Source organism: Hyla sarda, chromosome 9 (assembly GCF_029499605.1).
Source record: "Hyla sarda isolate aHylSar1 chromosome 9, aHylSar1.hap1, whole genome shotgun sequence".
NCBI classification, from domain to species: domain Eukaryota; kingdom Metazoa; phylum Chordata; class Amphibia; order Anura; family Hylidae; genus Hyla; species Hyla sarda.
This window is the reverse complement of record NC_079197.1, coordinates 80136524-80163281: the sequence shown is the minus strand read 5'-3', so window position 1 is coordinate 80163281 and position 26758 is coordinate 80136524. Positions and strand designations below refer to the sequence as shown.

Here is a 26758-nt window from a genome sequence, read left to right as displayed (position 1 = left end):
TACCTCTCACCGTTGCTTGGATGAATAAGAGTTCGGATTTCCTGTACAAGCTAGATTTTGGTAATAAACAGAGATACTTCACAGATGCTGTTAACCCAAATTCTGAGTTATGAGGACCTTGCATGTAGTGAACATTTGAGCCTAATCCTCCAGCAGCTGCTCAAATTTTCTAGTGACATTGATTTTCAATACACAGCAGTAAAATTCATACATTTACATGCAGCTTTTGTTGACTCATGTTAAAATTTGTTTCTGAGACTTGAGGCCAGATTTACTAATTCTTAGACAATGTAAACTCTGACCAGACATCTAAGAATGCACCAAATTTACCACAGTCTATAATGCTGTTTGATGATTCCATTGCATTCTTAGGCAATGTTCACACACCATTATTTTAGCCTAATTTTGAGCTGCATATGGCAGAAAAATATTAACCAAATAAATATGTCTTCAAAAAGAATGTGTGAATATAGTTTTAGATCAACTATAAGCTGGCAAGAACTGTGCCAGAATCTTGCAGTAGAATTCTGGCGCATTTTTGAAGCATGGTGTCACATCTTAGGCCATGTTCACACCTCTGAATTTCCATGCCGGATTCCGCATTGGAATATGGCACAGAGATTCCATGGCAGCAGAGTCCTGTTGAATTCAACTGGAGTCTGCTGCACTGTGTAAATGGTGGAATTTCAGTGCCAGATGTTTCCGGCACGGAAATTCCATTTTCCATGTTTGCACAAAGAATGAACAAGTTCATTATTATTTGTGCGGAGACTGCGCAGAATGCATAGCCGTCTCTGAGATAGCACATTCCTATTATACCGGAGCCCCCACAGTGTCCGGAGTGCATGTATTCCGACATGTGCACATAGCATTAAGACCTGGCCATTTTGTCCGAACAAGGGGGGTGGGGGAGGGGTTGTCTAAAAAGTGTCTGAAACCAGTCATGTAAGCCCTTTTTTTTTTTTTGCATTTCTGATGCATTTGCAATAGTAACTTTGTCCTTTGATATTTCCCTGCCCCCTCCCCCATCCCACCATCGTTATATTCTTATGACATGTTTTTCATTTAAAACAGACACAGTTTAATACTCACATCATGGACTAAATTCTCAGCAGTTAATAGTATAAGATCGGCGAGCATACCCCTTTCGATCAGGCTCTATGTCGTAAAATTATTGTTTGCAGAAAACACTGGAGAACATTCCGCAAATAGCATGTTCCAAGGTGCTGTCTCTGAGCGCATTCTGCCTGCAGAGAACGGAATCGTAATTTCACTCTGAAATTTTGTTGTGTCAGCATACCCTAATATTCAATTTCTGCAGATTATAGATTAGATTATATAAATGTGTTGTAAAGGAATGTGACTATGATTAAAGGGACTTAACATTCTGGAAAAACATTGGTTATTCCACAACTGGCATGTAGTGGCATTTTATGTTGTCATGAAAAAATAAACAGAAGTTTAACCAGTGACCTACAGACCCATATGATGCTTGCTTTTTGTGTCAATTGTACTTTCTAATGACTTAAGTTATTTTATAACAGAATCTGTGGCAAAACCCCAAAAAAACTTATTAGTGGGGTAAAATAAAAAATAAAAAAAACGCAATTTTTGTAACTTTTGGGGGCTTCCATTTCCACATAGTGCACCTTTCGCTAAAAATAACACCTTATCTTTATTCTGCAGGTCCATACGGTTACAAGGATATTTATGTAGCTTTTACTACTGCACCAAAATGAATATGTTTGCCATCTTGTCATTGTCCTCTTCTAACCCCTATAACATTTTTTTCCGCATATAAGGCTATTTGAGGGCTAATTTTTTTTTTTGCCCTGTGGTCTGTAGTTTTTATCGGTACCATTTTTGTTTTGATGGGACTTTATGATGTATGAAGTGACCAAAAATGCACAATTTGGGACTTTTTTTTTTTTTATCTGTATGCCATTGACCGAGCGGTTTAACTAACCTTATATTTTAATATTTTGGACATTTACGCACTTGGTGATAACACTTATGTTTATGTTCATTTTTTATTACATTATTTTATTTTAAAAAATGGGAAAAGGAGGGTGATTTAAACCTATATTTAGGGAGGGGCTTATTCACATTTACTAACTTTTTTGTACACATTTTACTTTTTTTCAATTGCATACACTGTTCAGTGCTATGCCATAGCATAGCATTGATCAGTGTTATCGGTGCTCTGCTGCTCCAGCCTGCCGAGGCTGAAGGCAGCAGAGGATCACCGATCAGATGGTGAGGAGGCAGGTAAGGGCCCTTCCTCTTTCCTCTTAGCTGATCCGGATATTGCGGATTGGCAGGTTTTGCTTTTTTTTTTTGTAAACTCCAGTGTCACCAGTACTATCTCATCAAGACAGAACTTTTTTGGTGTTTGTTATGTTGATGTTTATTTTTCCCCTCAAATCTGACTAATTTTGTTACATTCATGTAGGAAACAGCACAATGGAGAGTCTATTTACTGTTTTTGCCTATTTAAAATGTAAAGTGATCAATTTTCTAGTTCCCTGTGATCACAGAAGTGTAGTACAGAGATTCTCCCAGGCCTGGACTATATTTACATATGGGGGAGGGGGACACCAGACACCCAGTTCATTTCCCTTGCTGTGATGTCTTTACAGTTGTTACAGCATTGCTGATTGATCCAATGGCGTCAACTTGACTTTCGTAGCATATTCTCTAGGACCACTGTATTGTATCTGTAAGTTTAGTATCTTATTAAATATATTCAGGGTTGAAATTAGTAAGTGGCCCAGTATGGCTGGGGAACAGACCTTTTGTTGCATGACAGCTGCAATGGCAACTGCCATTTGACTCAGGCCACAGACTGCATTAAGTCACTCAACAGACGTATGTGCATGATTTTTTCATGTAACTTTTGTGTGTCTGCCATACTAAAAAGTTATGAAGATATGAAGTGAAAAAAGGAATGCACACATGATTCTAGCACAAGGTGTGTGGCCTGGGCAGCCATATGACAGTATCTCCGCAGAACGAGTAGTTTTTATAAAATCGCCATGTCCAGTGTCCAATGTTAGTTTTGAAACTGTTTTTATAGTTCGTGTTACTTAATGCTGAGTTACATGCTCATAGAATGTGTTATCTGTGATCAAAGCAAATCCAGTTTCTGGGATTCTCATTAAAGGGGTACTTTAATCAACTGATGACAGAAAGTTAAACAGATTTGTAAATTACTTCTATTAAAACAAATCTTAATCCTTCTAGTACTTCTAAGCTGCTGTATGCTCCACAGGAAGTTCTTTTCTTTTTGAATTTCCTTTCTATCTGACCACAGTGCTCTCTGCTGACACCTCTGTCCATGTCAGGAACTGTCCAGAGCAGGATAGGTTTGCTATGGGGATTTGCTCCTACTCTGGACAGTTCCTAAAATGGACAGAGGTGTCATCAGAGGGCACTGTGGTCAGACAGAAAGGAAATTCAAAAAGAAAAGAACTTCCAGTGGAGCATACAGAAGCTTAGAAGTACTAGAAGGATTAAGATTTTTTAATAGAAGTCATTTACAAATCTGTTTAACTTTCTGGCACCAGTTTCCAGCGGAGTACCCCTTTAATCCTGAAAATAGACTGACTGCAGTCCCAAAGATCAGTGGCTACTAGGTGACCATGTGCAGTCATTCTGTATTGTGAGGAACTTTAACACGGCAACACTTTGGATCAATATTTCCAGTATACTTTTTTGTCTGTCTTCTGCTCTAGGTTTTATCATATTTACTGCCATGTGAAAGCGATTGAATAGGAATTTCAGCAAGTAAAACACTGACATTGTCCGCATGGTACTACCAATACGTAGCAAATACAGGAAGAAAATGAGGGTTTCCTAGATGAGCAGGTAGAACACACTTTTGGGGCACATAATATGTTTTATTTATTCAATTTTGGTTTGAAGTTATATATAGGTAAATGACCAGCTTTTGATAGATAGAAATAAATAAATTGAAAATATTCATACACACTGATAGTGTAACACAGAATCTATTCTCACAGTTCCTCCAGAAAACCCCAATTTTGTTCCTGTAATTGCTGAAGAGTATCTGTAAGGTTTGTTCCTTCCCTTAGGCCAGTGGTCTACAAACTGTGGCCCTCCAGATGTTGCAAAACTACAATTCCCAGCATGCCCGGACAGCCGTTGGCTGTCCGGGCATGCTGGGAGTTGTAGTTTTGCAACATCTGGAGGGCCACAGTTTGAAGACCGCTGCCTTAGGCCTTGTGTTCTAAGTAAATTTTATCTATCATGCTAGGTTCCCACACAGTTGTTTTCTGCTACCTATTTTCTTCAGTCTGCTGGCACCATTCTCCAGGTGCCAGTCCTGTTTCACAACGTTTCTTGTGTTTGGGCACATGTATTGCCCACTCAGCCAATCATTGGTCACAGTGGTCTTTCACCTCAGCAGCTGATTTGCTGAGCAAACAATACATGTGCTGACCTTTAACACAGGAAGCACTCCATTTTAGGGTGCGTTTACAGGCTTGTAGCTAGCAGCGAGTTTCAAATCTGACACTATTGCAGACTGTCTGTGGACCCATTCAAATCAATGGTAGTGTAACTCGCAGCAGGTTTCCCGCAGCATGAAACCCGCTGGTAGTAATAGCGTGTGAACGCATCCTTAGAGTCTTTTCTAATGATCGCTATTTACACATACACTTTGGGGGAGATTTATCAAAACCTGTGCAAAGGAAAAGTTGCCCAGTTGCCCATAGCAACCAATCATCTCGCTTCTTTCATTTTGCAGAGGCCTTGTTAAAATGAAAGAAGCGATCTGATTGGTTGCTATGGGCAACTCAGCAACTTTTCCTCTGCACAGGTTTTGATAAATCTCCCCCTAAGGGAGGAGTTACATGGGGCAGGTTTTGTTGCAGAAATTTCTATGACTGCCCATTTTATTGGAAAGGAACTCGCAGAAATCAAAATTGCTCAATGTTTCCCAACATGGGTGCCTCCAGCTGTGGCAAAACTACAATTCCCAGCATGCCCAGACAGCCCTTGGCTGCCCGGGCATGCTGAGATTTGAAGGTTTGCAACAGCTGTAGGCACCCTGGTTTGGAAACACTGTTATGGCTAATAGAGAACTGAGGCTCAGCGGATTTAGCAGAAAGACCTGCAACTCCTTAGTTTGGTTTCTTATAGCAGTTTTTGGCACAGTATTTTCCATCAATATTTGTAAGTCAAAACTAGGGGTGGAACCGAAAGAGGAAAAAAAAAAACAGAATGTAAAGATTTGCACCTTTTCCATGTTTTGGGCCCTCTTCATGTTTTGGCTTACAAATACTGGTGCAAAATACTGAGCCAAATATTGCAGTGTAAAACCAGCCCAGGTACCATTGTATGTAACAATGTGTACATCAAGTTACTTTTCACAGTGTTTACCAGTGCGTATGTCATGTGTACTTATCCCAAATGTATTTTTTTTAAAAGGTGCACGTTCTTCATAAATAACTAAATAGCTTAGATCTAAGTAAGTTTCAAAGTCTGGTCCAAGTCATGTCTAATCTTTCTGTGGAGTCTGCACGGAAATGCATTGCCGTCTATGAGACGGCACATCTCCGAGTAGTCCTTGCGTCGACATGTTCTGGTGGCGCTCCGCTGTCGAGGGAAAGTCCGCACAGAAATTTTCCATGCGGACATCGCCCGTGTGAACACAGGCTGAGAGTTTCAGTAAAATAACTTGAGCGAAAAAGTCCCAAAATGTTGTAAAATCACGCTACCTACAAAAACCGTGTGGCAAATGTACACAAAAAAAGGCTGTGTAAGTACAATGGTAACTTCTGATGAGCTGTTCACATCTTGTCCTGATGAGATGGATTATACATTGTCTGTGTGCAGTCCCAGTCTAGGACAATGGAGATGCTTCTTCCAGGAAGCTCCTAATAACGTGATTTTATTCATACTTGAATTGTTTAGAACAGTGATCAGGTTATAGATCAATGTTTCCCAAACCAGGATGCATGCTGGGATTTGAGGTTTTGCAACAGCTGGAGGCACCCTGGTTGGTAAACACTGTTATGGCTAATAGAGAACTGAGGCTCAGCAGATTTCGCAGTAAGAAGCAGGCATCTGGTCATATTTTAAACAAGTGCAACTAGCACTATTCCTCACTCCCTGTATTTTCTCATGGATGTGGGTGTAGAAATGCTATGTTCAGCATGTAAATTACATTTCCCCAGACTATGGAATGTTGTGGAACTCCTCTCTAGAGACCAGTGTGCCTGCCCTTCAGTCTCAGTTTTGCATAGGGGCTGACACCTGACTGCAACAGGACCCAAGCAGTTCCCGAAAGCGCCGAGTAAGGCAGACAAGCCTTCTCATGTGAAGCGGTTCAGCTCCTCCAGAACGGCAGCTCCTTCAAGACGTCTGCAGGTGAACTATCCAACCGACAAGCAACAGCGCCTTCTAGTGGCCGCATCCTCGTCTCACACTCTCACTGGTGAGATTGTAGCTTAGCTCCAGGCAAACGCTTGAGTGTGCACTGAATGGATAGGTGGGTTTGTGGATTGCGTTTCATCTGATGTACTGTACCTATAACTAGCATGCTACCTACCTGGATGTGCCCAGCAGAAATGCAGGCCCCAGTGACAGACATGGCAGTGTATAGGTAGTGTATGAGAGCCAACTTATGTAGCCTATTTCTTAGCATGTGCATTATTTAAGTGGAGTCAGAATTGTTCCATCACCCCATAGGATCAATCAGTTTCCCTTCTGTCCTCAATCTTTTTCTTGAGTTTCCCTTGACAGCTGCAATTCCAGCCACAGTATCACAGAGAACAAATGATTTGGGGAAACACCTGTTCTCAACATGAAAAAAAAGGTGGACAGACATCAGACTAGCTGACATATACAGTATATATGTATATACATATGCCCTTCTCTCTAGTGCAGTGTTTCCCAACCAGGGTGCCTCTAGCTGTTGCAAAACTACAACTCACAGACATGGAAGTTGTAGTTTGGCAACAGCAGGAGGCACCCTGGTTGGGAAACACCAGCCTACTGGATGCTTTGTGGAAGATAAATGGATTGTTGGCCACATGACACTTCCCAGCCAGTTTCTATGCAGAAGCTTCTAGAAAGGCCCTGCTGGGAGTTGTAGTTTTGCAACAGCTGGAGGCACCCTGGTTGGGAAACACTGCTCTAGTGGCTTGTAAAATATCAAGCCATAAACTTTGCTGTATCATTTTTCAAAAGCTCCTTTCCCCCCATTGAGCTGCAGTGAGCCTGTGCCCCGCACTATGCAGTTATTGGGCTACTTAGCTGCTGGCACTGTGTGAGCAGACACCTATGTGAGTGCAGACTGCTTGGTGTACAACACTCAGGTCACACACACACTCACACACACTCACTCATGATTTCATCAGGGACCTTGCCAGAAACTGTTCTGCCTCACTGCCATGTGCACATTTTCCTTTCTTATAATAAAGGAGGGAGTGCAACATCTTTTTTTTTTCTCCAAAAAGAACTAAATGGATCAGAGGGGAAAAAAAAGCTTTAGCCAGGGGGAATAATAATGAGGTGTGGCTTGTATTTAAATATCCAGTAAGTCAATGTTAAGGGGAGTGTGTTATGTATATAAAGTGCAGTTTTCATCTCTTAGCTAGACAGACCCAGCTATGAAAAGCAAGAGGAGATTAATGAAGAGGGACAAGACTTCAATTCCCCACTGGAACAAGGTCACTCGTGGACTCATCTACACAGAGGGGCTGCTGCAGCCTAGAGGCATTGACAAGTTGGTGGACATCAACAGCAAATTCCGAATCTGACCATCCACAAAGTTCTCTTCTTGCTTTCCCTAGAAAGTCTGAGGGACTTGAACTGACAGCACTCTGCCCATCCCTGTCATCTCTTGCAATGGCTGAAGTTGGAGGCTTTTTGGCATCTCTGGATATAGATTTGCATGGATTTTCCTCATCTCTTGGGAATGTTCCTTTAGCTGACTCTCCTGGGTTTCTGAATGAAAGACTGGGTCAGATAGAAGGGAGGCTGCAAAGAGGTTCACCCACTGATTTTGCTCACCTAAAGGGCATCCTGAGGAGAAGGCAGCTCTACTGCAGAACTGGGTTTCACCTAGAGATCTTCCCCAATGGGACAGTACATGGCACAAGACAGGACCACAGCAGATTTGGTAAGATTCCTCTGTCATTTCTAGAAATATTATTATTATATTTGATTTTCATCTTTACAGACTATTGATAAGCACTTAAAGAAATATATGGTTTGGTGTTATTGATAAAATAAAAAATAATATATAATAATAATAATTATAATATTAATAATGTTAAAAGTTCTTTATTAGATATTTTGGATTTTTCAGTCTACATCTAGTGCAGTCAGTAATACTGAAAACTGTATAGTGTTACAACATGATGTATATGTGTGTATATATATATATATATATATATATATATATATATATATATATTATGGGGAGGAATACATGACAAATATTGATGTGTCAGATAACATAACAAGAAGGGACATTTTTAGATATTTTTAGAACTTTTGGTCTTTCCCCATACATATATATATATATATATATATATATATATATATATATATATATATATTCCCATCTAGCTTCATCAGCAGCTTCATTTCATTAGTTTATAAGTTTGTTAGTGTTTGCTTTATAACTATGCTGTTAGTACTTTGCTTTATAGTACATATTAATCTCTGGGTGTGTTGTGGTTTAGAAAAATACCCTGCTCTTCTGTTATGGAAGAATATCTTGGTATTCTCTGGTCTAAAAGGAAATCCTGGTATATCCTGGTAAAAAGGAATGTCCTGGCATGTGGTGATACAGGGAAATATTGTGGCACCTACTGGTATTGAGAAACATGCTGGCGCTCTAGTGTAAAGGAAAATCCTGGTATTTCGCAGTATAGAGAAATATGCTGGTATGTTGCAGTTCAGAGAAATATCCTGGCAATTAGAGATATAGAGGAAATTCTTGGCATTAAATGGTATAGAGGAATATTCTGGCATGTTCTGGTATAGAAGGATATTCTGGCATGTTTTGGTGTAGAAGGATATTCTGGCATGAATATCCTGGCACTTACTGCGTTTGAGACATTTCCTGGCATAGAGGAATATTCAGACATGTTCCAGTTTAGAGGTATATCCTGGCATTTGGTGATATAGAGGAATATCCTGGCATTTGGTGATATAGAGGAATATCCTGGCATTTAGTGATATAGAGGAATATCCTGGCATTTGGTGATATAGAGGAATATCCTGGCATTTAGTGATATAGAGGAATATCCTGGCATTTGGTGATATAGAGGTATATCCTGGCATTTGGTGATATAGAGGTATATCCTGGCATTTAGTGATATAGAGGAATATCCTGGCATTTGGTGATATAGAGGAATATCCTGGCATTTAGTGATATAGAGGTATATCCTGGCATTTGGTGATGTAGAGGTATATCCTGGCATTTAGTGATATATAGGTATATCCTGGCATTTGGTGATATAGAGGAATATCCTGGCATTTAGTGATATAGAGGAATATCCTGGCATTTGGTGATATAGAGGAATATCCTGGCATTTAGTGATATAGAGGTATATCCTGGCATTTGGTGATATAGAGGAATATCCTGGCATTTGGTGATATAGAGGAATATCCTGGCATTAAGTGATATAGAGGAATATCCTGGCATTTAGTGATATAGAGGAATATCCTGGCATTTAGTGATATAGAGGAATATCCTGGCATTTAGTGATATAGAAGAATATCCTGGCATTTGGTGATATAGAGGAATATCCTGGCATTTGGTGATATAGAGGTATATCCTGGCATTTAGTGATATAGAGGTATATCCTGGCATTTGGTGACATAGAGGAATATCCTGGCATTTAGTGATATAGAGGAATATCCTGGCATTTAGTGATATAGAGGTATATCCTGGCATTTGGTGATATAGAGGAATATCCTGGCATTTAGTGATATAGAGGAATATCCTGGCATTTAGTGATATAGAGGAATATCCTGGCATTTAGTGATATAGAGGTATATCCTGGCATTTGGTGGTCTAGAGGAATATCCTGGCATTTAGTGATATAGAGGAATATCCTGGCATTTTGTGATATAGAGGTATATCCTGGCATTTAGTGATATAGAGGTATATCCTGGTATTTAGTGATATAGAGGAATATCCTGGCATTTAGTGATATAGAGGTATATCCTGGCATTTAGTGATATAGAGGAATATCCTGGCATTTAGTGATATAGAGGAATATCCTGGCATTTAGTGATATAGAGGAATATCCTGGCATTTTGTGATATAGAGGTATATCCTGGCATTTAGTGATATAGAGGTATATCCTGGTATTTAGTGATATAGAGGAATATCCTGGCATTTAGTGATATAGAGGTATATCCTGGCATTTAGTGATATAGAGGAATATCCTGGCATTTAGTGATATAGAGGAATATCCTGGCATTTAGTGATATAGAAGAATATCCTGGCATTTGGTGATATAGAGGAATATCCTGGCATTTAGTGATATAGAGGAATATCCTGGCATTTAGTGATATAGAGGAATATCCTGGCATTTAGTGATATAGAGGTATATCCTGGCATTTAGTGATATAGAGGTATATCCTGGCATTTGGTGATATAGAGGTATATCCTGGCATTTAGTGATATAGAGGAATATCCTGGCATTTGGTGATATAGAGGAATATCCTGGCATTTGGTGATATAGAGGAATATCCTGGCATTTAGTGATATAGAGGAATATCCTGGCATTTTGTGATATAGAGGTATATCCTGGCATTTAGTGATATAGAGGTATATCCTGGCATTTGGTGACATAGAGGAATATCCTGGCATTTAGTGATATAGAGGAATATCCTGGCATTTAGTGATATAGAAGTATATCCTGGCATTTGGTGACATAGAGGAATATCCTGGCATTTAGTGATATAGAGGTATATCCTGGCATTTGGTGACATAGAGGAATATCCTGGCATTTAGTGATATAGAGGTATATCCTGGCATTTGGTGATATATAGGAATATCCTGGCATTTAGTGATATAGAGGAATATCCTGGCATTTAGTGATATAGAGGTATATCCTGGCATTTGGTGATATAGAGGAATATCCTGGCATTTAGTGATATAGAGGAATATCCTGGCATTTAGTGATATAGAGGAATATCCTGGCATTTAGTGATATAGAGGTATATCCTGGCATTTGGTGGTCTAGAGGAATATCCTGGCATTTAGTGATATAGAGGAATATCCTGGCATTTTGTGATATAGAGGTATATCCTGGCATTTAGTGATATAGAGGTATATCCTGGTATTTAGTGATATAGAGGAATATCCTGGCATTTAGTGATATAGAGGTATATCCTGGCATTTAGTGATATAGAGGAATATCCTGGCATTTAGTGATATAGAGGAATATCCTGGCATTTAGTGATATAGAGGAATATCCTGGCATTTTGTGATATAGAGGTATATCCTGGCATTTAGTGATATAGAGGTATATCCTGGTATTTAGTGATATAGAGGAATATCCTGGCATTTAGTGATATAGAGGTATATCCTGGCATTTAGTGATATAGAGGAATATCCTGGCATTTAGTGATATAGAGGAATATCCTGGCATTTAGTGATATAGAAGAATATCCTGGCATTTGGTGATATAGAGGAATATCCTGGCATTTAGTGATATAGAGGAATATCCTGGCATTTAGTGATATAGAGGAATATCCTGGCATTTAGTGATATAGAGGTATATCCTGGCATTTAGTGATATAGAGGTATATCCTGGCATTTGGTGATATAGAGGTATATCCTGGCATTTAGTGATATAGAGGAATATCCTGGCATTTGGTGATATAGAGGAATATCCTGGCATTTGGTGATATAGAGGAATATCCTGGCATTTAGTGATATAGAGGAATATACTGGCATTTTGTGATATAGAGGTATATCCTGGCATTTAGTGATATAGAGGTATATCCTGGCATTTGGTGACATAGAGGAATATCCTGGCATTTAGTGATATAGAGGAATATCCTGGCATTTAGTGATATAGAAGTATATCCTGGCATTTGGTGACATAGAGGAATATCCTGGCATTTAGTGATATAGAGGTATATCCTGGCATTTGGTGATATATAGGAATATCCTGGCATTTAGTGATATAGAGGAATATCCTGGCATTTGGTGATATAGAGGAATATCCTGGCATTTAGTGATATATAGGTATATCCTGGCATTTTGTGATATAGAGGAATATCCTGGCATTTGGTGATATAGAGGAATATCCTGGCATTTAGTGATATAGAGGAATATCCTGGCATTTAGTGATATAGAGGAATATCCTGGCATTTAGTGATATAGAGGAATATCCTGGCATTTGGTGATATAGAGGAATATCCTGGCATGTTCTGATATAGAGCGATATAATGGCATGTTCTGGTATAGAGAAATATCCTGGCATATTCTGATATAAAGGAATCTCCTGATATGTTCTGATATAGGGGGATATCCCTGGTTCAGAGAAATACCCTGGCATTTTGGTTCCGATATAGAGATCCCCTTGCATGTTCCTATACAGAGAAATATCCTGGCATTTAGTAGTATATAGGTGGATCCTGGTTCTGATATAGAGAGATCCCCTTACATGTTCTTATACAGAGAAATATCCTGGCATTTAGTAGTATATAGGTGGATCCTAGTTCTGATATACAGAGAGATATCCTGGCATTTAGTAGTATATAGGTGGATCCTGGTTCTGATATAGAGAGATCCCCTTGCATGTTCCTATACAGAGAAATATCCTGGCATTTAGTAGTATATAGGTGGATCCTAGTTCTGATATACAGAGAGATATCCTGGCATTTAGTAGTATATAGGTGGATCCTAGTTCTGATATACAGAGAAATATCCTGGCATTTAGTAGTATATAGGTGGATCCTAGTTCTGATATACAGAGAAATATCCTGGCATTTAGTAGTATATAGGTGGATCCTAGTTCTGCTATAGAGAGATCCCCTTGCATGTTCCTATACAAAGAAATACTCCTGGCATTGCAGTAACATGCCAGCATTCTGTAGTGGAAGTTTATTTAGTTATTGCTATAATTCTCCCTTGTTTTGTTGCCCAATTCAGCTGAAGTATTAGTGCAGAATAGAGGGCATGCCCTGCACTGCAAGGTACTATGGGGGAGATTTACCAAAACCTGTCCAGAGGAAACGTTGCTGAGTTGCCCATAGCAACCAATCAGATTGCTTCTTTCATTTTTCACAGACTTTTTTTTTTTTTAATGAAAGAAGCCATCTGATAGGTTGCTCTAGGCAACTCATCAACTTTCCCTCTGGACGGGTCATTTTCTGCTTAGGTATTTTAGGTTTCTTTGTACCAACATATTCTGTAGCGCTGTACACAAATGATACAGCTAAATCAGTGTCTGCCTCAACTGTGACTCCCAATCTAATCTCCCTGTCTCTGCCATGCACCTATGCCTGTTATAGAAAGCCAATTGACCTCAGATAGTGTACCATTTGGATCTATAGGAATTAGCTATGAAGAGTTATATTTTATTAAGTGGGAAAATCTGAGTAAATTCTGATGTACAGGTGGAATCTGCCGGATGGACAGATAGGACTTGCTCTGATTAGAGATGAGCGAACTTACAGTAAATTTGATTCATCACGAACTTCTCGGCTCGGCAGTTGATGACTTATCCTCCATAAATTAGTTCAGCTTTCAGGTTCTCCGGTGGGCTGGAAAAGGTGGATACAGTCCTAGGAAAGACTCTCCCAGGACTGTATCCACCTTTTCCAGCCCACCGGAGCACCTGAAAGCTGAACTAATTTATGCAGGCTAAAGTCAGCAACCGCCGAGCCGAGAAGTTTGTGACGAATCAAATTTACTATAAGTTCGCTCATCTCTAGCTGTGATTTCAAATCAGGTTATAGCAGTGTTTAGCTGGATGCACACTGGTTGGGAAACACTGGATTATAGCATATGAAGAAAAAAATCCTTCCACCGGCAATGCTCTGAGGGCGGCCTGCTGCAGTAAAGCATTGATCTTTTCGTTTTTCCTTCTTTTCACCATTAGCTGTCATAAATTTGAAGATAAAATGAGCTTCCCTTCTATTATTAACTTCGCTTGTTACTTTTTCTTGCTCCTAAAGAAATCATTTTGTCCAGTCCTCATTTCTATGTCATGTTGCTTATATAACACCAACATATTCTGCTGCGAAGTACACACACTATGAAGCTAATTACCCTATCCGTATGTTCTATAAAAACATCTGTAATCTCATGTTTCACATTTCATTCATTTCTTAAGATATACATTGCTAAGGAAAGTAATAGGAATGGTCCCCCAGGACATGTGTACGGCATAATCCTGATAGTTCTGCTGTTTGTACAATGTTGAAACAGTTAACCTACGTTTAAGGTGTGTCTTCATTAAAGAGAATTTGCGGTGACACTCTCCCATGCTCCCATCGTCTGTGACCCACCCAAGAGGAAACAGGTGTCCTTCCTCTAGATGTCTGTTCTCACATCACTGTCCTGCGAAGCCTTGTGGGCCTGGTCTGGTAAGGGAAGGGTTAACCCCTTGTCTGCCAACCTGCATACCAGCCCAGAAAACCCCACTGCCAGTGCCACATACAAAACTAATTACACGATTAATATAAATCATCTCTCCTTTCCAGTTTCCGCTTGGGTAGAATTGAAATGCTAAACAAATGTGCTCATTTTCTAGAAATGTCAGCTGCTTTTTTTTTTTTTTTTCCAACTTCCCTTTTTTTTCTGCAGGTGCACAAAAAACATTTTAAGGAATGTCTGGGATTAGTCAACTCATCCCAGGTCCTGCCCTCCATGGATTCCTTTCTGGAATCACAGAGCAGGGTCCAGGATTTCTGTGTATCCACTGTAATGAACTTTCTATATTTCTCCTGAACCATGATTTATTGGTTTGCTCCATTCGTATGTGATCCAGTGGTTAGTCTAGTTCTAGAACAGTGGTCTTTAGAGATGAGCGAACTTACAGTAAATTCCATTCGTCATGAACTTCTCGGCTCGGCAGTTGATGACTTTTCCTGCATAAATTAGTTCACCTTTCTGGTGCTCCGGTGGGCTGGAAAAGGTGGATACAGTCCTGGGAGACTCTTTCCTAGGAATGTATCCACCTTTTCCAGCCCACCGGAGCACCTGAAGGCTGAACTAATTTACGCAGGATAAGTCATCAACTGCTGAGCCGAGAAGTTCGTGACAAATCGAATTTACTGTAAGTTCGCTCATCTCTAGTGGTCTTCAACCTGTGGACCTCCAGATGTTTCAAAACTACAACTCCACTACACAACTATAGTCCAGTGAATATGTATATTCAGCCATAACAATTTACTTTATGTTTCAGTCCAATGCCATTTTCAAGATCTCTGATGTCCGTTAAAGGGGTACTCCGGTGAAAACCTTTTTTCTTTTAAATCAACTGGTGGCAGAAAGTTAAACATATTTGTAAATTACTTCTATTAAAAAATCTTAATCCTTCCTGTACTTATTAGCTGCTGAATACTACAGAGGAAATTCTTTTCGGACTGCTCTCTGATGACATCACAAGCATAGTGCTCTCTGCTGACGTTATTATAATAACACTTTATTTATTGTTGTCCTTAGTGGGATTTGAACCCAAGTCCCCAGCACTACAAGGCAGCAGTGCTAACCACTGAGCCACCATGCTGCCCTTAGCATACATCTGCTATGCATGGTTGCTAAAATGAACAGAGATGTCAGCATAGAGCACTGTGCTCGTGATGTCATCAGTGTTCCAAAAAGAAAGGAATTTCCTCTGTAGCATTCAGCAGCTAATAAGTACTGGAAAGATTAAGAGTTTTTAATAGAAGTAATTTACTAATATGTTTAACTTTCTGCCACCAGTTGATTTAAAAGAAAAAAGGTTTTCATCGGAGTACCCCTTTAATGGAAATATATCCAGGGGCTGAATAGACTTCATAGTGATATTTCACAAGTTAATTTAAGCAATCCTTTGTCAGTTTTACAGAAAAGACTCCAGGCTCATACATTTTACCCACATTCTCAGCTAACTTATATCTGGAAGCTTTTTTAGAAACTGAAAAAAATAGAAATAATCCCTGACAATTCAAAAGCAAGCAGATATGTTGAAACTCAAAGTACTTTAGAATGTTGCATAACTTTCCATTATACAATGATTTATATCACTATGATACTGTTAGTTCAGGTCAGAAGACCTGCATTTGTTCTTGGAATCTTAGCCATAATGCTGCCAGAGATATGCACCTGTTTTAGGCTCATGGGAAACTAGACTTAAAGGGTTACTCCACTGGAAAACTTTTTTTTTTTCAAATCAACTGCCAGAAAGTTAAACAAATTTGTAAATTACTTCTATTTAAAAATCGTAATCCTTCCAGTACTTATCAGCTGCTGTATGCTCCACAGGAAGGTCTTTTCTTTTTGAAATTCCTTTCTGTCTGACCACAGTGCTCTTTGTTGACACCTCTGGAAAGTTCCTAAAATGGACAGAGGTGTCAGTAGAGAGCACTGTGGTCAGACAGAAAGGAAATGCAAAAAGAAAACAACCTCCTCTTTAGCATACAGCAGCTGATAAGTACTGGAAGGGTTAAAGGGGTACTCCGCCCCAGGACATCTTATCACTTATCCTAAGCATAGGGGAAAAGATGTCAGATCGTGGGGGTCCCACCGCTGGGGACCCCCAGGACCTCGTCTGCAGCATCCAGCTTTCATTACTGCACAGAGCAAGCTCGCTCTGTACAGAACAGCACAGTAAAAGGGCAGGTAGGTAGGTAGGCAGGTAAATAGTTAACTAGGTAGGTAGATCAGGAAGCCAGATATGTAGGTAGGTGACTAGAAAGGTAGGTAGGTTGCATGATAGATAGTTAGGCAGCCATGTATGAAGGCCAGGTATGTACATAGTTAGGTAGCCAGGTATGTAGGTAGGTAGCAAGATATGTAGGTAGGTAGTTAGGAAGCCAGGTATGTAGATAGCTAGATAGCCAGGTATGTAGGTAAGTAGTTAGGCATCCAGGTATAAAGTTAGGTAGCCAGGAAGTTAGTCAAGTAGGTAGCTAGCACCCCCCTCCACCCAGTGGCAGATCCAGAGTCGAGTCTCAGGAGGGGCACTTCAGAGTATTTTGTGTTAGCGGACAGAAAATAAGATGTTGCTTATGGAAGTTACAGGTAGGTGATGTCCCTAGGAGGTAGTGGCCCCTAGTAGATCATGCCCCCAAGTAATTAATGTCCCCCAGGTAGGTAGTCATGTCCCCAGTAGGTAAATCCCCCAGATAGCTGCCCCCTGTATTAAAACCTCCGATGTAGTTAGTAGGTAGCTCTCCTATTAGATTGGTAGTTTGTCCCCATATTAGCTAGGCTAGTACATAGTCCCTTACAGGGACTAGTACATAGTCCCTCACATTAGGTGTATGCAGCAGAGTTAGAGTCCCCCCCCCCCTCCAGTATGTGTAGACAGCAGAGTTCTTCCTCCTCCCTCCCCCTAATAGGTGTAGAGAGCAAAATCCCCCCCCCCCCCCTCTTTCTAGTAGGTGTAGACAGCAGAGTTTTTGTTTTTTTTTCATTAAAGGGAATCTATCAGCAGCTTGACTTGCACTAACCTGTTTATACATGGTTATAGTGCAGGTTATTTTGAATGTAATTCAGGTTACATTTTTCAATTCTGTTGCATTGTTCCCCAGAAAGATAAATACATCCAAGTATGCAAATGCTGGTCTTGGTCCATGGGAGATGTTCCCAGACCCCTGGTGCACGACTCTGCCCACCCCTATAATCAAGCTCCTTTATAAATATTCACTTTCTGCTCTATAGCAAAAGGCGGGTGGCAGCAAATGCGTATTTGTGGTCCGGGCCATACATGATTTGCACATGGCATGTAACGGCACTGTGCTGGAGAGCAGAAGATAAATATTTATGAAGGGGCCAGTTTACAGGGACTAGTCAGGTGGGAAACAATCCCCACAACCTCAGGAATGACGCAACCGAATTGAAAAAACGTAACCTACATTAGATTCAGCGTCACCTGCACTATTACCATGTATAAACAGGTTAATGGGAGTGATAGCTCTAACAGAAAGCCCTTAAATATTTTAGCCACAAAATAACTAAATGATGTTAAAATTATAGACATTTAGTCTCTAGGATAACTTTTTAACCGCTCTTTTAATATTGACACCACATTTGCTAAATACCAGTCCTGTGGAACAATCCCTGTCATTATAGAATCTTTAAATATAAGGGTCTGGGTCTGTCTAGCACAGTACTTAATATCTGCCAAACTTGTGATTATTGCACAGTATTTGAATGTTTTTATGGCGGCAACACACTTTTTTTGGGTTAAGCAGCTGAGATGCAGGAGAATTCCCATTATCTCTACTTATGTCATCTGACAAATTTTTCTATGTAAATACAGTAGAGAAAAAGACATTTAGTAGATTGGCCTTTTACTCATCCTACTCCACCATATACACCCAGATTAATACTAAAAGGACCTGGTTTTGCAGGTTTGTGCTGAGATTGTAAGATTAAAGGGGTACTTCGGTGGAAAACTTTTTTTTTCTTTTTTTTTTTAAATCAACTGGTGCCAGAAAGTTAAACAGATTTGTAAATTACTTCTAATAAAAAATCTTAATCCTTTCCGTACCTATTAGCTGCTGAATACTACAGAGGAAATTATTTTCTTTTTGGAACACAGTGCTCTCTGCTGACATTATGAGCACTGTGCTCTCTGCTGACATCTCTGTACATTTTAGGAACTGTCCAGAGCAGCATATGTTTGCTATGGGGATTTTCTCCTACTCAGGACAGTTCTTAAAATGGACAGAGATGTCAGCAGAGAGTACTGTGCTCGTGATGCAGCAGAGAGCTCTGTTTTCCAAAAAGAAAATAATTTCCTCTGTAGTATTCAGCAGCTAATAAGTACTGGAAGGATTAAGATTTTGTAATAGAAGTAATTTACAAATCTGTTTAACTTTCTGGCACCAGTTTATTTAAAAAAAAAAAAAAAGTTTTCCTCTGGAGTACCCCTTTAAAAATACTGTTATATGCTGAAATTTATGTTTAACTGTCCACCTGTTAGCACTTTTTGAGGTTTAAAATCAAATGCTAAATAATGTTTTAATATACATTAATCAGATATAACATTGAAAACAGCTGCCTGAAATTGTGTAGGCCACAACAGCTATGACTATCATTGAGTTGTCCTGTGGTATCTTCACCAAGACATTAGCCTTCCTATAAACTGTGAGGCCTCCATGGATAGGACTAGTGTTTCTATACCATTCTATAGAATGAAATACAGAGAGCTCAACACCTTAAAGGGGTAGTCCAGTGGTGAAAAACTTATCCCCTATCCTAAGGATAGGGGATAAGTTTGAGATCGCAGGGGGTCCGACCGCTGGGGCCCCCTGCGATCTCTCTGTACGGGGGCCAGACTCTCCGGCCAGATAGCGGGTGTTGACCCCCGCACGAAGCAGTGGCCGACATGCCCCCTCAATACATCTCTATGGCAGAGCCGGAGATTGCCGAAGGCAGCGCTTCGGCTCTGCCATAGAGTTGTATTGAGGGGGCGTGTCGGCCGCCGCTTCGTGCGGAGGTCGACACGCCCCTTTCCCGCGGGCTGTCGTGGCTCCGTACAGGAGATCGCGGGGGCCCCAGCGGTCGGACCCCCCGCGATCTGCAACTTATCCCCTATCCTTAAGATAGGGAATAAGTTGTTCACCACTGAGTCACCACTGGACTACTCCTTTAACTCTTTATTATATTCTTCAATCCATTTCTAAACAAAAGTCACTGCCACTGCTATGTTTAAGTTTTGATACTTAAGTGTACACTGTAGACAATTGTGGCACTGAACAGGTGTCAGCATGGTCAAACTGACTGCTTGATAAATATACAGTCCTGTACACAAGCCAGGATGCACTATGGGGGAGATTTATCAAAACCTGTGCAGAGGAAGAGTGGTGCAGTTGCCCATAGCAACCAATCAGATTGCTTCTTTCATTTTCCACAGGCCTCTAAAGAGCAATCTGATTGGTTGCTATGGGCAACTACACCACTCTTCCTCTGCACAGGTTTTGATAAATCTCCCCCTACGTCTTCTGACACCTTTCTATCATAGTCACCATTATCTTTTTCAGCAGTTTGTGCTATAGCAACTCTAATGAAGGCCTGGACCAAATGAGTTAGCCTTCATTTCCATGCTTCTCCCACCCAGTTGTCTTGTCATCACAATTTGTCCCATGTAAAATTTGCTCAGTTGTTAATTTTTCCTGTTACACATCAAGTTTAAGAATCAACTGTTCACTCGCTGTCTAATATATTACACCAGTTTTCTTTTGCCATGTTTTAGAGGGACAAAATTCCTGCAACTATATATTAAGAAATTACCACTTTAGTTATGTACCTATTTACATTAAAACAAAAACTGGGTTTCAAGTTGGACATTCACTGAACATCTCTTGACAGCAATGGTATTGTGGTAGGGGACAGGGATATGCAGCCCTGAACTTCAACCGCACCACTGTACCTTCCTATATGGAACTCTCTCAGTGTTCAGGGAACTAGCCTGGAGGTCCAGAATGTACATACACATGTGAGGCTCAGAATTAACCAAACACAGGCATCTATAGCTAGCAGAGCACCTGCTTAAATATTCCACTGTTCAGTAAGTGTGGGATGCCGGCACCCAGAATGATTGGTCCGGTGTCCAAGCTTCCGGATAGTCTAACCAATCCCACCATCAGTGCGGCTGGAATCCATAGATATAGAGTAAAGCCGTCAGCACTAAAGAAAACCGTGAGAGATCACTGTTGAAACAAAGCCAGGTAAGTATGTTACATATGATACACTCAAGAGGAAAAAGTGTATTGGAGGCAACGATATATCTGTAAAGGGCTTATGGTGGAAAGCATTTGTACAGAATTGCACACTCTATAATCTGAATACAGTAAGCGCCATTAGCATCTCTATCTTTGAGACATTCATATAATGTATCTTTATTATTGATCATACTAGTATAGTAGTTTTTAGATCAGTGAGATAAGATAAGTTGCGATCAACAGTAGAAAGATGCATTTGCAGGATCATGATCTTTAAACAAAACATGCATGCTTCTGGGTTACATTTACACATTCCGCAAAAACATATTACGATAGTTACATTTCTGAAACCAGCATACGGTATTAGATGGAGCCTAATATATAAGGAAACGCTAGACCATGAAAGCATTGAGCTAGTCATCCACAGAGCCCACTTAACATAATGAGAGAGTTAAGGATCTCGCTATCAGTTGCAGCATTACCTATAAGGTCACCTACCTCATTACTGTTCCCTTTTTATTTCAGTGTCAATTTACCATTATGTGAACTGTTGTGGAACACAAGCTATAAATGGAGAGATAGGAATTTCACTGAAAAGATTTTTATCTCTCAGCATGCAAAGGAGCATTAAAATGTAACCCTTTCTATAAGTACGTTAGTCACTATACCAGCACTAAATATAGCTCACGCATCTTGCTTTTTGTCATTTACTTTATGATTATAAAACTAGCCTATGATATCAGAAGTAACTTCACTGAATTGCTTGCTGCTCATTCCACAAGGGAATGGGAGAGCACATGGTCAGGCTGAGTCATCCAGAGAAGGAGTTACACTTTGAAGTCCATCTGGCCAATAGAAGAGAGGCCAAGCTGGATCAGGATAGGCTATCATAGTGCTGAGACTCAGTCAGCTGTTAGGCAGGACTTGATCTTCACTGTGAATGCAGCCAGAAGCCTCAGCTCCATTCATTGTGTTGTGGCTATGCCAGGTTATTGATCTTAGGTTCCACAGAAGTGAATAGAAGCTGTGTTGCAGTAACTTAGCACAGCCAATACCGGCACCCCACCAATCAGATATTAATGGCCTATGCCGAGGAAAGTCTATCAATTGTTTAAAAAGTCATGGGAAAAAAAACTTTAATTAGGCTTATTGGAAGGAAATTATCCTGCTGGCACAACCCTATTACTAACTACTCTAAAGCCAACTTTACATATTAGATAGCTAACGGCTGCCAGACATCTCTTTAGAACCATCCTATAAATTTGAACACTTAACTTGTCAGTGCCTGTATGTTTATTTCAAGGGAAACAATGGGTGTATGGCAGCTTATCTCCTGAGGAACTTAGTTTAGCGATTAATGAGATCCTACATGCCAATCCCTCTTTTTCCCAGTGACTTATATTTGGGGACTGTCAGGCTATCCCCATACCTACTCAGTCATTTGCTATTGAAATTGAAAGCGAATGACCAGGGAGTCAGGAGTTTGTCTGGCGCAGAGAGGAACCATCAGACAGCCAAGTAAAATCAAGGGATTTATTAGATGCAACGCGTTTCGCTGCGCATGCGCAGCTTCATCAGGCATGACAAGGGGAGGCTAGTAACAGGTATATATACCTCCAGGAATTAACCATTAGAGTGCTTTTTGAAAAGAGTTGTTACATAGAGTTACATATCCATATGACAATATATAAAAAAGATACATAAATACATATAAACAGAAATCACAAAAATAGTAATAAGACAGCAATATGAAAGCACAATGCAATCCTATAAACATATATATAAATATATATAACATGATTATAATTATCGCATGTGATGTGAATATGACACCAAAGCGACTCAAGAAATCGCACCGCTAAATCGCCGGTGCGACATTCAACAACACAAGTTGGATATTATTTAAAAAAATATATATGGTATAAAGAGTCATGTCAATTGGTTCAAGAGATAGAAAAATTATTATTTAATTGTATATCGCTACCTTATTAAAAAATAAAATAAAATAGTAAAAAATAAGTGACAGTGCGATAAACCAAACCGCAACTGATCAGAAGGGAATGTATGAATACTACTTAGAGAATAAGATAAACTCAATTAACTAATGCGGTATTGAATACAGCAACCGGCGAAAACGCAGGGTGTGAATATTCATACAAGAATCCGGATTAACAAACAATAAATAAATTAAAAATACAAAAATGTTTATATGTAAAAAAGAAGAAGAAGGGGAAATAAACAAAACTTAGAAAATAAAACATAAAAAATAAATAAATACACCGTGGGGCGCTCCAGGGTGAACAGTACAGAAGGAACAAAGAAAAAATCAAGGTATAATGTTTTCAAAATTAATCCATATGGAACGATGGGAAATTTTTAAATCCCAAATTATCAAATTATTTAACTGTATCAATACATTCATTAAAACCTTGAGGGTGCAAAGTATGTAATTTGTGAATCCAAAAGGATTCGCGATTATTAAGTCTTTGTATTCTATTAGGTAAATGAATGGGGATAGTTTCTAAAATAATTAATTTTAGAGTTTCAGTGTTTTTTTGATGATAGAGAGTGAAGTGACGGGAAAGACTATGCAACAAAAAACCATGTTTTATGTTCCATCTGTGTTTGTTCATCCTGGAGCGCACCGTTTGTGTGGTACGGCCAACATATTGGCGATAGCAACCACAGGTTAATAAATAGATAGCAAAAGTGGTGTCGCAATTTAATGAATCCTTAATTTTGAATGTTTGTTGTGTAAAAAAGGAAGAAAAAGTATCAGTTTGGATAATCCATTCACAACAGAGGCAGCGACTTTTTTTACAAGGAAAACAATATGGTTTAATAGAACAGGAATTCTGTGGTGTACGATATTCGGAAAATCTGCTAGGGGCTAATAAATTGCTGAGATTTTTGGAACGTCTGTAGGTGACATTAGGGACTGGGGGAATTAATTGGTTTAAAATTTTATCATTTTGGATAATGGGCCAATTTTTAGTTAATATTTTTCTAATATTAGATGCCTCAATATTGAAATTCGTAACAAAATTGTATCTAAAGGGGTTAAGAAGCTGATTAGAACTGGATTTTTTAGAAATAGATGTACCGTATATACTCGAGTATAAGCCGACCCGAGTATAAGCCGAGACCCCTAATTTCAACCCAAAATCCCAGGAAAAGTTATTGACTCGAGTATAAGCCTAGGGTGGGAAATACCTCATCCCCCCCTGTCATCATCCAGACCCGTCATTAACATCCTCATCATCCCCTTGTCATCATCCCACACATTCCCCCTTCATCATCCCCTTGTCATCATCCCACACATCCCCTTATCATCCCACACATCCCCCCTTCATCATCCCCTTGTCATCATCCCACACATCCCCTTATCATCCCACACATCCCCCCTTCATCATCCCCTTGTCATCATCCCACACATCCCCCCTTCATCATCCCCTTGTCATCATCCCACACATCCCCTTATCCCACACATCCCCCCTTCATCATCCCCTTGTCATCATCCCACACATCCCCTTATCCCACACATCCCCCCTTCATCATCCCCTTGTCATCATCCCACACATCCCCCCTTCATCATCCCCTTGTCATCATCCCACACATCCCCTTATCATCCCACACATCCCCCCTTCATCATCCCCTTGTAATCATCCCACACCCCCCCCCTTCATCATCCCCACCCTCCTTCATCATCCCCACACCCCCCCCCCCTTCATCATCCTCTTCTCATCATTCGCCCTCAGTGGTCTTCAACCTGCGGACCTCCAGAGGTTTCAAAACTACAACTCCCAGCAAGCCCGGGCAGCCATCGGCTGTCCGGGCTTGCTGGGAGTTGTAGTTTTGAAACCTCCGGAGGTCCGCAGGTTGAAGACCACTGCGGCCTTCAACATGCGGACCTCCAGAGGTTTCAAAACTACAACTCCCAGCAAGCCCGGGCAGCCATCGGCTGTCCGGGCTTGCTGGGAGTTGTAGTTTTGAAACCTCCGGAGGTCCGCAGGTTGAAGACCACTGCGGCCTTCAACATCATCCAGCCCCCTCTCACCCCCTTTAGTTCTGAGTACTCACCTCCGCTCGGCGCTGGTCCGGTCCTGCAGGGCTGTCCGGTAAGGAGGTGGTCCGGTGAGGAGGTGGTCCGGGCTGCTATCTTCACCGGGGGCGCCTCTTCTCCGCGCTTCCGGCCCGGAATAGAGCCGTTGCCTTGACAACGACGTATCTGCGTCGTTGTCAAGGCAACGTGACTATTCTGAGGCCGGGCCCGAAGCGCTTAGAAGAGGCCTCCCCGGTGAAGATAGCAGCCCGGACCACCTCCTCACCGGACCACCTCCTCACCGGACAGTCCTGCAGGACCGGACCAGCGCCGAGCGGAGGTGAGTACTCAGAACTAAAGGGGGTGAGAGGGGGCTGGATGATGTTGAAGGCCGCAGTGGTCTTCAACCTGCGGACCTCCGGAGGTTTCAAAACTACAACTCCCAGCAAGCCCGGACAGCCGATGGCTGCCCTGGCTTGCTGGGAGTTGTAGTTTTGAAACCTCTGGAAGTCCGCAGGTTGAAGACCACTGCGGGTGGGGGAGTTCACTCGAGTATAAGCCGAGGGGGGTGTTTTCAGCACGAAAAATCGTGCTGAAAAACTCGGCTTATACTCGAGTATATACGGTAACCAAATCAGATTGTTTTTTATCTTTCACCTTCATATATGCCTTAGTAAGAAGCGATTTAGGATAGCCCTTTTGTATAAAACGTTGTTTTAAAACCTCAGCTTGAGAGATAAAATCTGAATCAGAGGTGCAATTTCTACGAATTCGTAAATATTGGCCGAAAGGCACCCCTCTTAGCCAGCTTGGATAATGTGCACTGTCGAACTGTAAAAAACTGTTAATATCGACAGATTTGAAAAAAGTCTTCGTAGAAATAGTGCCATCGACTGTTTTATGGATGTCAAGGTCTAAAAATTGGATGGAATTTTCTGCATAATGCATAGTAAATTTAATACCCCATGTGTTAGTGTTCAACTCTTGTACAAAGAGGTCAGCTTCATGTTTGGTACCTACCCAGATCAAAAAAAGGTCGTCTATATAACGACGAAAGAAAAAAACGGACTTAAAGAACAGGGACTGTGCCATGACAAGGGACTCGAATCGCCCCATGAACAAATTAGCGTAACTAGGGGCGAATCGAGTCCCCATGGCACAGCCCCTATTCTGCCGATAAATGGTATGATTGAATTCGAAAACATTATTAAGAAGAATAAATCTAATGGACTCCAGTAAAAATTCTGACTGGCTGGGGTTAAGTGAAGGGTCCTCTTGTAAAAAATGTTTAATTGCCGGAACACCTAAATCAGTGGAGATGTTAGAATAAAGGGAGCACACATCCAGGGTAAGAAAACTATAATAGGGGGGTAGGGATAGGGCATGTAATTCCGAAATAAGTTGAGCTGAATCTCTCAAATAAGATGATAATTGTAAAACAAAAGGTTGAAGGAATAGATCTATAAAGTGAGAAAGGTTTGCAGTAATCGAACCAATACCTGAAATAATAGGTCTACCAGGGGGGTTGGTTAAACATTTATGTAATTTGGGTAAATAATAAAAAATAGGTAAATTATAATTTTTAATATTGAGAAATGTGTGCTCCCTTTTATCCAACAATTGTTTTTCTGTAGCTCCACCTATAAGCAAACAATATTGTGAAAAAATATGAGGGGAAGGGTCATAAGAAAGCGGAGTATAATATTCAAAGTCTGATAAAATTCTAAGGGCTTCATTTTTATAATCAGCCCTATTCAAAACAGCAACCCCCCCACCTTTATCTGCAGGGCGAACAATAATAGATTTATTGTTCTGTATGGATTTAATTGC

At 40.4% G+C, this 26758-nt stretch overlaps 1 protein-coding gene across 10 annotated transcripts in view; it reads left to right on the top strand.

The window, feature by feature from the left end:
• The first annotated feature begins 2701 nt into the window (after nt 1-2701).
• Nucleotides 2702-26758, top strand: part of FGF16 (fibroblast growth factor 16) — an 80923-nt gene continuing 56866 nt past the window's right edge. The window contains exons 1-3 of one of the 10 annotated variants that reach the window (XM_056538539.1): nt 4826-4840; nt 6201-6460; nt 7622-8149. In XM_056538539.1, coding sequence (XP_056394514.1) covers nt 7876-8149 — 274 coding nt within the window. In that variant the 5' untranslated portion in view covers nt 4826-4840; nt 6201-6460; nt 7622-7875. Of the gene's footprint in view, nt 2720-2848; nt 2972-3849; nt 3868-4825; nt 4841-5131; nt 6515-7621; nt 8150-26758 lie in introns of those variants that run through there. The other 9 variants (XM_056538547.1, XM_056538545.1, XM_056538544.1 and 6 more) reach the window with 9 other exon arrangements.